This window comes from Silene latifolia, chromosome 1 (genome assembly GCF_048544455.1).
Source record: "Silene latifolia isolate original U9 population chromosome 1, ASM4854445v1, whole genome shotgun sequence".
NCBI lineage: Eukaryota > Viridiplantae > Streptophyta > Magnoliopsida > Caryophyllales > Caryophyllaceae > Silene > Silene latifolia.
In genome coordinates, this window is record NC_133526.1 from 27,103,769 (window position 1) to 27,116,076 (window position 12,308).

Here is a 12,308-nt window from a genome sequence, read left to right on the forward strand (position 1 = left end):
CTCGCTACCCAATAACTGATTATATCACAAACAATTGTTTTTCTTCTAATTACAGGAATTTTTTGGCTAAAGTTGATGTTATTCCGGAGCCCAGAAGTTACTTAGAAGCATCGAAACATTTCGAATGGCGATCAGCCATGGCTAAGGAGATAAACGCACTTGAGGAGAATAAAACCTGGAAAGTTGTTGACTTACCCAAAGGCAAACGACCCATTGGCTGTAAGTGGGTTTATAAGGTAAAGTACAATGCAGACGGAACGATAGAACGTTATAAAGCGAGGTTAGTAGCTCAAGGTTTTACTCAAGTGGAGGGAATTGATTATCATGAGACTTTTGCTCCGGTGGCAAAAATGACGAGTGTGCGATGTTTGTTAGCTGTGGCGGTAACTAAAGAGTGGTCAATTGCTCAGCTCGACGTGAATAACGCCTTTCTTCATGGAGATTTGGATGAAGAAGTCTATATGCGATTACCACCAGGTTTCGAGGCTAAAGGAAAGGACAAGGTATGTAAGCTCTTAAAATCCTTATACGGGCTAAAACAAGCTTCGAGAAACTGGTTTGCGAAGTTGGCTGATTCACTTCAACGGTATGGGTTTGAGCAGTCTTTGGCCGATTATTCCTTATTTACATATAACAAAGACGGCGTATTTCTTGGTGTGCTAGTTTATGTTGATGATATGATCATCGTTAGTAATAACGATGAGGCTAGTACACGGCTTAAAGGCTTTCTCGACTCAAAGTTTGGAATTAAAGACCTTGGTCGCCTCAAATACTTCTTGGGTATAGAAGTAGCGACGGGTCCAAAGGGCTTGTTTCTTAGCCAAAGAAAATATGCATTGGAGATCCTTAAGGAGGCTGGTTTGGACGGAGCAAAACCCGTCAACACTCCTATCACACCGAACCATAAGCTTGCTCTAGCTAAAGGGTATGTACTCAAAGACCCAATGAAGTATAGACGGATCGTTGGACGACTGATTTACCTGACGATTACGCGTCCGTTTGGTATACTCGGTGCACATTCTATCTCAGTTTGTTCATGAGCCTCGGAAAGAGCATTGGGATGCGGTGATGCGGGTAGTACGATATATCAAAGGAACTCCTAGCAAAGGAATCATAATCGAAGAAGAGTTCGGAATTGCATTTGTACGGTTTTTCAGACTCGGATTGGGGAACTTGTCCGATGACAAGGCGCTCGTTGACAGGTTATTTTGTGGCCTTGGGAGACACACCCATTTCGTGGAAGGCTAAAAAGCAAGCCACAGTCGCCAAATCAAGTGCAGAGGCCGAATACCGTGCAATGGCAGGAGTGACTAGCGAGTTACTTTGGGTTAAGGCATTCCTTCGTTCTCTGGGAGTAAATCACACGAAACCCATGGACCTTTATTGTGATAATCAAGCTGCCCTTCATATCGCTAAAAATCCTGTGTTTCATGATCGTACTAAGCATATCGAGATTGATTGTCATTTTATTCGGCATCATTTGGTGAACAAGAACATCACCACCTCCCATGTCCGAAGTAAAGAGCAAATCGCTGACTTGTTTACCAAAGCTCTTGGCGGAGAAGCATTTGATTTTCTACAGTTCAAGTTGGGCATCGGAGTACCCGTAGCTCCAACTTGAGGGGGAGTATTGGACGATATTTTCCTTATATCAATATTTTCCTTATATCGTCATATAATTATGGTATAATATATTTAGATATTAGGTGTATCTTTTAGATACCTAACTTGTGGAATGAGTTAGGGTAAATATTGTAGGGTTAGTCGATTATATAAACCCGAGTCTTGTACACCATTGTCATTCATTCAATATACAATTCTTCCCCATATCGATTTCTATACTAAGCTATTAGTTTTATCTCATTAGTTCTACTGTTCTACTATACGGTGTACAATTGCTTTGTATACAAGTTGCCTAAGTGTATAGAGTTTTTGTCAAATTACAATTTATATACACACTTTTAGAATTAATTATAACTTCAAGCGTCAATAAAGAACGTACAAGATAAAATTACGACTTACGGATTGTTTTTTTTTTCCCCAAGTTAAGCTATGGGTGTCATATAGAAGACCCTCCGTACGCCCAATATTATTGATTTTTTAAATTTTCAAAGTTGAATCTTTAATATGCATATTACAAGTTGGTCCGTGTATCGCACGGGCATTAAATCTAGTGAAGTTATAAAGTAGGAGGGGGGTTTTATTTGAATGGGGAAGAGTAAAATAGGAAGAGAAAGTATAACTAAACATGATAATTTAAGATCAACGGTTGTGATTAAGTTTGGTTGCCTCGGATTGACATTCGGAAGCGTATTTTAACCGAATCAGGGATAATGGTAATCTTATCTTTATTAATTCAGAAGACAATGCTCAATCCAGGACGTGCCACCTCATTATTTAAGCCCTTTTTTTTTAGAAATTTATGTTATGGTGGGACTCGTTAGTGTGCAAAGGAGTATATTTCTTAATAATTACGCCAATACAAATATCCTACAAATTCCGTCATAGAATAAATACTATGAAATAATGCTATGAAATAATTTTATACATTCCTAATAAATGAAATTAATGGCATATAAATGCTATGAATTACAAATCGGAATAAATGAAAATAATACTATGAAATAATTTTATACATTCCGAATAATTTGATAAAACTATATTTATACATATGCAATAAATTTACTGACAAGTGACAACGAGTCCAAAGGGATAATAGCCTAAGCTTTACACTTTGATTTTATTTGTATACAGATTATTAATTTTATTTTAACAATTCGAAATTTTATGATAAATACGGCATCTTTGAATTTATTAGTTAAAAATTGAAATATTTAATTATCAAAACAAAATACGAAGTATTATTTATCGATCCATGTACTTCATTGTATACGGGCTTACTAGCACACACTAATTTCAGCAATAAATCATATAAGCTTTGACATTCTGATGTTATACTAAGCTGTGTTAAAATAGATTATTAAATTATATTTCTTTATTCGGGATGTAAAGTTTTTTATGCATGAAATTTTATTTACAATAGTATATTACGTTATTTCCTCTTAAACCATTGCATTTGAACACGTATTTGAAACAAGTGTAAACACTAATTATGTAAATCGCTGATTTAGACCAATTAGATAATTACAATAGAAATGCAAAAAAAAAAAAAAAAAAAATCATCCAAAATCATTAATACCGACCCAAATACATACCCGTGTAATTTTGCACGGGTTTAAAACTAGTACTTTTTAAACAAAAATTACTGAAGTAATAGTTCTTAAAACCATGATTATGTGAGGCAATAGCTATCGAAAAACCCAAATTACAAAGCATCCAAATTGTATATCATATTTTAAAGTCAACATCACAAGTTAATTTTTTTGATAATGTTTATGAAATTGTCAATTACATGCTTTTCTTTTTTTTTTTTTTTTTACCGGATCCCAGTCTCCTATAGACCCATATCCATAGGAATGTAGGATTAACTAATGAGGCTAAAACAGATCATACAAAGGCGAAGCGAAGAGCAAATTCCTAAATGTCTACTAAAGTAAACTATGCTCACCAATGATTCTGATATTACAGAGGAAGCGACATGGAAAAGCACGGAAACAACATGCACAAGAGCTTTGCAATGAAATTGATTCGACCTGTACTTCAACGGAAAGGATAATTCACATTTCCATCAACTATTCTCACCTTTGTTTTCTCTTCAGTCTTTGAAAAGTCGGTTTCAGTAAGTAGCTTGTGGTCATCAAACCTTGATTTCCAGAATCTAGACGGCTCCCTGCCAAACTTGCTGCAGCAGTAGGTGGTGTTATTGTTACCTTAGTTTTCATCTGTTTAGGGTTTCCCAGCCTCTCTAGTATTTTTGAAGTTCTCGTATCAAGTGTCTTGTGAGTTACGGTAGGAGAAGTACTTGGTTTATCCATATTGGGCTCAGGTGGCACCAGAATAAATGCCTTGCTACCGCCTCCAACAATGAGTTGTTCCCATTCTTCAGATAAACATTTCTCCGGGCTGGGCCGACATGGCCTTGGATTCATCTTTGGTGTACTCTCATCAACCAGCTGTTCCCATTCTTGCGTAAGATCCACAATTTCGGAGTCATTTTCATGGGCCCGAGTTACTGGAGTATGAACATTCGCTGCCAAACTGGACTGTGCTGCTGGGCAGTCATGGCAAGTAGTTTCTGAGCCTGTGATCGAAATATCTGAGTTAACCGGCCTGAAAATAGCAAAGAGGTAGCTTTTGTTAGCAGGTCAACTACTGCTGAATAGCAGACAATCATAAAACTGCATATATATACTCGTATGTTTTTAGGATATGACTGGGCAAACTTAAGCATTTATGATGGAATAACTGATTGCTTGGCAAGAGCAACTGTGAAATAATGAAGTATGCAGTTGCAGAACGTCATCAGAGAGTGGAAAAGACTACACAATGGAACCAGTTCAGATGAGTCATAAAACATGCCGGCTGAAAAGAAACCAATTGAGTCCTCAATATTTCAAGGTTGGAAAATTTTTGGTGCTTACAAATGCCTTCAGCACATCTGGGACAAAAACATCTCTAAACCTCCAAGTCCAAACATAATTTCGTCTTAGCAAAGAATCTCATTTATGTTATTTCAACCTTTCCGTAGAGTTAGGCCGATTTTCTTCTGTATATTATACTTGTCTAACAAGTACAAACAATTAGAAACAAATGGCATAGCCATAATGGCTTGAAGTCATGCATGGGAACAGCAAAAGAAATTCCAATCTCAGAGCAGAATAGCTTTTTGCTTACTTATTTCTCATCTTTCCTGGTGTTTGCATACTCTCAGGCGCCTCCCCGTCCCTTATATTTTCCCCTTCTAGTAGGAGTTCCTATTAGGCAACCTCACCAATTTTGGAACAAGGCCCCTCATTTGCACCAAAAAAAATAATAATTTTGGAACAAGGGCTAGGTTTTTGTAGTTCTTCTCACAGTGAAGTTTAATTTTTTCATGAGTCCAACTTTCTTGGTGTTACCTCTATAGGTCCAGGGACAACTAATTTCATTATTAAGCTATTCAACCAGGGACCAGTCCTCAATCACAGCTCATGCTTTTGGTTGATATGGTTGTTTCACATTCATAATTCACGTCGAACTGTTTCCGCATATGGTAACCTTAACGCCTAGTTGGACTGAATGACCAGAAATACCTAGAAGTTCAGTTTAACAATCAAACGGCTTCAGATGCTAACATACTAGAGCTCCCATTAGGTTACTCATAGAACTAGATGCTACTCCAAGAAGCAACAACCACCAATCAGACCACCTCAAGAGATCCCCACAAGCAGGGTTCAAATAGAGCAAGATGCAAACTGAATCTAAGAGAGACCAGTGTGAATTTTGTTGCAACTAGAAAAGGTAGGATACATATCAGAAGGCAGCATGAGAGACTGCAGACACTGATATAATAAAAGCTGTCTTGCAGAGTTAGTATGTCATCTTATCACAAAAAGGGGTCTGAAAGCTTGAAAGGGCTGATCACAGGACAACAAAATAATGCATGTAAATTGACGGCAATCGTAATAATAACAGTACCCAGATTGTAAGCTTTCATGAACAAGTTGGTTGATCTTATGATGAAAGCCTCCAATGTGTTGCACTGGATTGTAGTCTCTTAGTTCCATCTGGAAAGCAGATGGCCATACATGCCATTAGAAAACTATCTTCATCATACAGCAATACATCTACTACCAACAAGAAGGCACGGCCGGAGTCACTACATGTTTCAACTCATTTTTGGAGTTGATTATGCTTCTTTGTTAATAAAAAAACTCTTAAATAGAGATTCTTCTCTATGTTTTGGCTTCAAAATAGTCCAAATTATATATTTCACTCATTATTGTCGCTATTCAAAGATTTATCACATGTCCTACGTAAAGGAAAAGAAAATAAAATCATTTAGTTGTTCATGATGACATCGTCGTAGGGCTGCTAGAGTGCTAGTTGCTACAAGTACCTCATGTTAACAGTAGTAGTTTGTTCCCACAAACACTTCTTAGTTCTTAGAGCTGTATATTTGTGCAAATAGTTTTCATCACTTGAAAGTTTACTAGGTGCAGAAAAAACATCATCATAAAAAAAAAAAAGAGAGAGCCTACAAAGTAAGACATGTCTAATTTGAAGCACCAGGGTCGAAATCGTTTTTAGCGAGAAGCTAGCATGTATATATTCTATCATCTTGGTTGGTAACACACTTTCGAAGCCTATAAATTTGGAACAAACTAAGATAATAATTTAACAACAACAAGCAAGTATAACAATGTAATTCAAACACACCTCTTGTAGACATAGTTGAATTTTGTTATCAATCTCCTCAGTAACTGAAGAATTGCTTTCATTTAGATCAGGAAACGGTAAGATTTCTTCTGCTACAGCAAGCCTCTGCAATTTGAAATAATCAGTGAAAAAAGAGATGAACACTTGTGCATAATACGTAAAATAGATCTATAAACCGATTCATAGTGCACTTCTCTACCCTAAGCAGCATCAGCCCATTATCCGATGGTTGAAGAACATAATAGTAATGAAATGTAGTTTCTCTCATAGTCTCTATGTTGCAAGATGTCCAGCACACCAACCCTTGGTTCAGAGAGTAGAGTCCACGACAAAGCCCCTGGAAAACTGTGAATAACAAGCACTTTTAGTGAAATAATAGCATCTCTTGTTAAAGATAAATGTCGTCAACAAGATCACTAGAAAAAGACGAATATATGAAAACTATGGGGGCTACTGATATGCTCTTTTGACAGCAGCAGCAGCAGATAAATGATAAGAATTTGTGACAGATGAAATTAAGATGTTGCAAGAAAACACACTAGTATTATTCAGTTGCCATTTATCGCTTTCGTCCGTTGTGTCTGCCTCCATACTAACTGAAGCAATGACGATTAAAGGTTTACCAACAATTACACCTGTCAAGAATTTCAAAAATATGACAGTGAAAATTTTGTTAGTTTAAGAAAGAACCGTACGACGGCAGTATGAGGAGGCTTAGCATAAGGACCAATACTTCAGAGTACGAAAAACCACAGATATTAGCGTGCTGCAGGCGTGCAGCCAACAAGTGGATGTCAGAGCTCAGAGCTCAGAGCACAAAGTAGTAGTTTTAGCATCTTACATTTGAGTCTTTGACATACAGAAGGTATTTAAACAAACTGCAAAAAATTGCCTAATACGAAGCACCGTTATGAATAGCAAGTGAGACAACTACACAAGGCTTAGAAAATCTGAGCAGTAACTGGCGACAAACAAGCATTAGCTTTCAGAAAGCTAGATTGACTGAACTTACCTTCACTCAGAGAAGCCAAACTAGTCCTCTCAGTCACGTTCAAGTAAACAGCAGAAGACACAGGGCATTGATCTATCCAACTTCTCCAAGATTCCTTGTTCTGTAATGTCTCATCAACCTTCAAGGAGTGTCTATCAGTAAGTTCTGGTTCATTGTTGATGCTTTTATCATAACATAGAAATTCTCCCTGAACATTTGTTCATCTATGCCATCCCAAGAACACTTACATGGCTACAAATTCGAAGACTATAAATAGAATCGCCATAAAATCTCAACGGGATTAGTATAGTAGTAGATAGTAGTAGAGTGATCGAAGTAAGAGTGTAGCATTTGCAATGTGCTCTATATTTGTAATGTTAATGAAATTAAAACTGAGCGAATTTGTGTTTGACGCACAATAATAAAGGAGTAGGTAACATAAAAAATAACAGCAAAGTCAAAAGTTCATAAAGCAACAGAAGGTTGCATTCGAAAGAATGTCTATTTTGACAAAGGACAACCATCAAGTGGTTGAATGATGTACTAGCTGAATATAACCATCGATCGTAACACATATGAAACTCATATTTTATGTAACATGAACGTTTTTCATATAACGTCGCATAGATAGAGATGCTAGGACAATGGGTGTAACCTATAGATACACCAATAAGATCAATAACTTGAATGTCCTGTGACTTAAGATGGCAGTTTGACGTCCAGAAATGTCCTATATTGAACACTCAGTGCAAATTCAATGTACCAGAGATTGTGGCATACCTTAGATGGACTGAATCCATCCATTATGAAATTTGTGGCATTATGCAACTTGCAAAGTATTTCATTGATGGAACCGACGATGCTCTTCTGAAACACCAAATGAGCCTGCAACTGCACTGTATCATCTGTTTTCAACTCTCCTACCCATCTTTTGACCAGGCCATTGAATACCTGTATATCTGCAATCATGCAAATAATCTTGAAGGATATAAGCAACATCATATGGATCAAGGTCAAATGACTAAAACATTTGATTCACATCTTTACAACATCCACTAAGCTACACACAAAATTAACTTCCTCACGCATAAAAGTCAGATTAATGATTAGTTCAGAGAGAAACTTGATGTCATTTTTCACTTTTGTTATTTCGCAAAAGAGCAATATTTCCACCCATTTTACCAATTTTTTTGGGGTACGTGGATGGACGGATTTTCAGGAAAAGGGATGTGAGGATACAATTTCCTTTGTTTGGTTAGCATTTTTGAGTAGGAGGGAATGGGCGGGGATTCCATTTCCATCACAAGGCAAATTAAAGTATTTTCAACATAGGAAAGATTTGGAGGGAGGGCAAATGACATTATATCCACCATATAAAACGCAAAGTACAACAAACTAACCCGGAAGATATGCATTAAAAGAGCAGTTTTCAAGATCACATATTTGTCCTCTGAATTTGTTTATACTTTCAGAGACATCGATAAGTTGATTTGAATTTTGCTCAAGGAACACAAACTCCACAGATACACATCTATCAGCAGCATCCTGTAAAGAATACTTAATGAGCATATACAGCAGGCTAATGGTAGGTCTTTAAAAAAGCAAACGGGATAATTGAGTACCAGGAGACACTTTCTGATGTTTGAGTCCATATTTGCCAGAACACATGAGCTTATCAGGACAATTTTCTTATCGATATCTTTGCCATCAGTAGAGTGAAGCAGCTCATGACTCGGGAGGCACGAAATGTCTAAATCTGCAAATCATTGGATTGATAGTTGATACACAAATAGACCAATGAATCCTTGTGTAAACTTATCAATGGTCAATGGATACAAGGGGAGGTAGAGAGAGACCACAGAGCAGGCAGGAATCTTCGATAAAGGCTGGGGAATAGGAATCAAATGGCAAGCGGCTGACAGCATAATGGAAATCTCGCAGGTTGAAGCCTTTCCCCCTGGGAGAGTATGCAACCTTAAGCTATTTATGAAATCACAAATGCCGGATATCAGAAATGAAGGTTATGAGGTTATTTGCTATTTTTAAGACACTATGTACCTAAAAAATATGTTAAAGCCTCAAACTAGTTGAATTGAAGCCGACACAGCAACTACAGGCTTTAACTAAAGAGAAATCACAGGAAGCAAGAATTTTTAGCGCATTGTCTGAAGCTTGTAGATTAAATTTCAGAACATCCTTGCATTTTTCAAACACGTTGCTTCAAGCATCAAGCCGGTTTTCAGAAAAGAACGTTTAGGTGAACAAAAGACAGTGACACTTACATGGAAGATTCACATTTTAAAGACATTTGCAATTGAAGTTCACGTGTCACCTAAGTTCAGCACTTCAGCCTAGAAACTAAAAGAAATACTCCACAAACTAACATGAATAATGTGAAATTGTGAACCTTGATATTCGAATATAAATATACAAAAGCAGATCTTATATACTCCCTCCGTCCCGGTCAATTATTGTCCTTTGGTTTTGGCACAACGACCAAGGAAAGAGGAGGGGGCCAATTACCAAATGACAAGTGGAACAAATTGGGTATGAATGATCAAATTACTCATCAAGTTCATTATTAAAATAGAAAGGACAACAATTGACTGAGACACCCAAAATGGAATAGGACAACAAATGACCGGGACAGAGGGAGTACTTTACTAATCAGCAGCACACCGAAACTTGCAATTAAACATTGATCAAGCATGAAAACAACACAAATTCAGGTGCTAAGACATTCCGCTTCTATTAAATCATCACAAATGTTAATTTAAAGAAAGCTAACGCAGAAAATACTCCTTCACTCACATCGACGGAAAGACATCGATACAGAAGCATCAAGTATGCATTAGACTACAAATTCTTACTAGACCAGCAGGCTCCATGAAGAATTAACATTTCTTTGAACTCACCAGGACACGTTAAAAAAACAGAATCAAACATCATACTTCAAAAACATACTTACCTAAACCAAGAGATAATCACAAATTGAACATTTCGATAATGAGAAATTAATCAAGCAACGGAAATTAGTACATTACCGAATCATTAATCAGCGCCTGAATTAGATTTATTCACAACTTTAACAACTAAATTAGTATCTTAACAACACTAATTAAGCTAAAAATGCTCAAACAAAATCAAAATGTACCTCATCAGACGAAGAATTCGCGGAAGGTTGAAAGTAGCATAATCCGATCAAATCATCAATTGCAGAATCAAATTTACGGCGCTTCGAATTCGGCGTAGGCGGAGATAATGCGTATAAATTCGCAAGCTCCAGCAAACACTAACAAAATAATAACGAGTTAAGCATAATTAAGCAGTAAATTAATTAATAAAAACAACGACTTAAGAACTAAAATTGAAAAAGAAAAGATGATTACTTGCTTGACATGAGATAGCAATGGAGGAGATAGAGTACGCAGATGTAAGGCGAAAAATAACAGCACCATTGTTGATGTGATGATTGAACTTTGAAAGTATGAGGAAGAAATTAGGGTTTTTTCTGGAAATTGATGAATTTCAAGGATGATTGATTAAAGTTGTTTTTAACGGCAATTGTAAAGAGCGCGCGTAAATGTAGTGACTGTAGGTTTCGGTTTAGGCCGAGGAATTGTAGATAGAAGTAATATACTGTACATATACTCTCTCCGTCTTACTCAATAGTTTACCGCTGCTTTATTTTCCACTTAACAAAATAAAGTGTAAACTATCACCGGGAGAGAGGGGGTAGCAGTAGCTTATATTATTTTGAGATTTCTTTTTGAATTATCGGTAAGGTGTAAAAAATAGTTATGAGTGAATAAACGTTGATTGAAGTGTCTTTTATGAAATGATTAACCAAACTTAAGTATTTAAGTTAAGTCGTCAACACCTTGTAATATGCAGCAAGTGTTACAAATTTATCGCATAAGCATCAACAAATGTATGACAAATTATTGATTTCGAACCACGTCCACAACCACGAATTTATCCACACCAGTTATGAGAATAGAACCTCAACTTTTATGTATACAAAACCAACGAATAACTAGTAAGAGTTGTTCTCGTATAAGACTATTCTATGATACTCTGTATAATATATAATTATTAACATTCAACCAAGTGCATAACGTAGATTAAGATTCTCGGTACATTATAGTCTTATTTGAATTTTTGTGATCTAGTCTACTGTTCGTATAAACACCATGATTTACTGTAAGCAGATGCATGCCATAATGATCGTTCTTCGTGCACTATAAAAGATCGAACAGTAACACAGGCTCGTAGACATCTTCGGCTTGATTGATATAATCTCACATCGACACAGGCTCGTACCCATCCACAGCTCTATTCCTCCTCCGGACAGTAAAAGCTGAAATCCCAACAGCCACAATACCCACGAAAAGCACTACAAAACCTGAAAGGTCCATATGTATTCCCTCTACTTTCTGCCAAAAAATAACACATCACTGTCACCAAAGGCTACAAGAATCACCAACAATAATGGTCACATTTTGAGACACTCCCTTGATTTCTTTTTTCAAAAGAGGGGCAAATATTATGAAATGTAAGCGTATAGGAAAATATACTATTTCTTTAAATTTATAATTATTCGTCAGTCTTTTCCTGAATTGCATCAAACTACCTTCTCAAAAATCAAATGTAACTAGTAAGATGGACGATATAGTAATTATTCAAAAAAAGAAGAAAAAGAAAGAATGAAGGCAAAAAACATACAGAAAGGAGAGCATCCCCAAAGTTTGTTTGGCGTGGCAACTGATCAGCAACCAGAATGTAAAAAAGGCCCATTACTCCAGTATGTTTGCGCGAACTGCTGTAGTTGGATTCTAGAACCAGGGCCTCTCCTGTGTTTATCACAAGAGAGCCCGGCTTAGGATAGCAGGTTGACATTCCAACAATATATCCAGCCTCATTTCCAGCTTCCTCTCCGTTTCCATAGATTGGAATTGATGCGCAAACAACACGTCCATCCTGAATCATGCTTAAACTT

The 12,308-nt window shown here is 36.7% G+C and overlaps 2 protein-coding genes across 6 annotated transcripts in view; both read right to left on the bottom strand.

Moving 5' to 3' along the window:
- Positions 1-3,356: 3,356 nt before the first annotated feature.
- LOC141601793 (uncharacterized) lies at positions 3,357-10,938 on the bottom strand. 4 transcript variants are annotated; one of them, XM_074422095.1, is made up of 12 exons: positions 10,699-10,937; positions 10,464-10,601; positions 9,166-9,289; positions 8,932-9,065; positions 8,710-8,854; positions 8,090-8,268; positions 7,331-7,448; positions 6,858-6,953; positions 6,518-6,663; positions 6,319-6,423; positions 5,578-5,666; positions 3,358-4,230 (listed from the first exon to the last, which is right to left on the bottom strand). In XM_074422095.1, exons 1-12 carry the CDS (start codon positions 10,765-10,767, stop codon positions 3,699-3,701), a joined length of 1,875 nt encoding a protein of 624 aa, XP_074278196.1. In that variant the 5' UTR covers positions 10,768-10,937; the 3' UTR covers positions 3,358-3,698. The 4 variants fall into 4 exon arrangements, with proteins under 4 accessions (XP_074278199.1, XP_074278202.1, XP_074278196.1 ...); XM_074422098.1 differs by lacking the exon at positions 6,858-6,953 and having other exon boundaries at positions 3,357-4,230; positions 10,699-10,938; XM_074422101.1 differs by lacking the exon at positions 10,699-10,937 and having other exon boundaries at positions 3,357-4,230; positions 9,166-9,266; positions 10,464-10,552.
- Positions 10,939-11,225: 287 nt separating this feature from the next.
- The window catches only part of LOC141601802 (uncharacterized), a 157,420-nt gene continuing 156,337 nt past the window's right edge, over positions 11,226-12,308 (bottom strand). For both annotated transcript variants that reach the window (XM_074422112.1, XM_074422108.1), the window contains 2 exons: positions 12,035-12,289; positions 11,226-11,745 (listed from right to left, as the gene is read on the bottom strand). In XM_074422112.1, coding sequence (XP_074278213.1) covers positions 11,611-11,745; positions 12,035-12,289 — 390 coding nt within the window. In that variant the 3' untranslated portion in view covers positions 11,226-11,610. The remainder of the gene's footprint in view (positions 11,746-12,034; positions 12,290-12,308) is intronic.

Bases quoted from the DNA above. Each gene is read 5' to 3' on its own strand.
- LOC141601793 (XM_074422095.1), bottom strand. From the start codon at position 10,767: ATGGTGCTGTTATTTTTCGCCTTACATCTGCGTACTCTATCTCCTCCA. The intron at 10,602-10,698 runs GTAATCATCTTT...TTATTTTGTTAG, and splicing joins TGCTATCTCATGTCAAGCAA to TGTTTGCTGGAGCTTGCGAA. The intron at 5,667-6,318 runs GTGTGTTTGAAT...TCTGCTTTCCAG, and splicing joins TTCAACTATGTCTACAAGAG to ATGGAACTAAGAGACTACAA.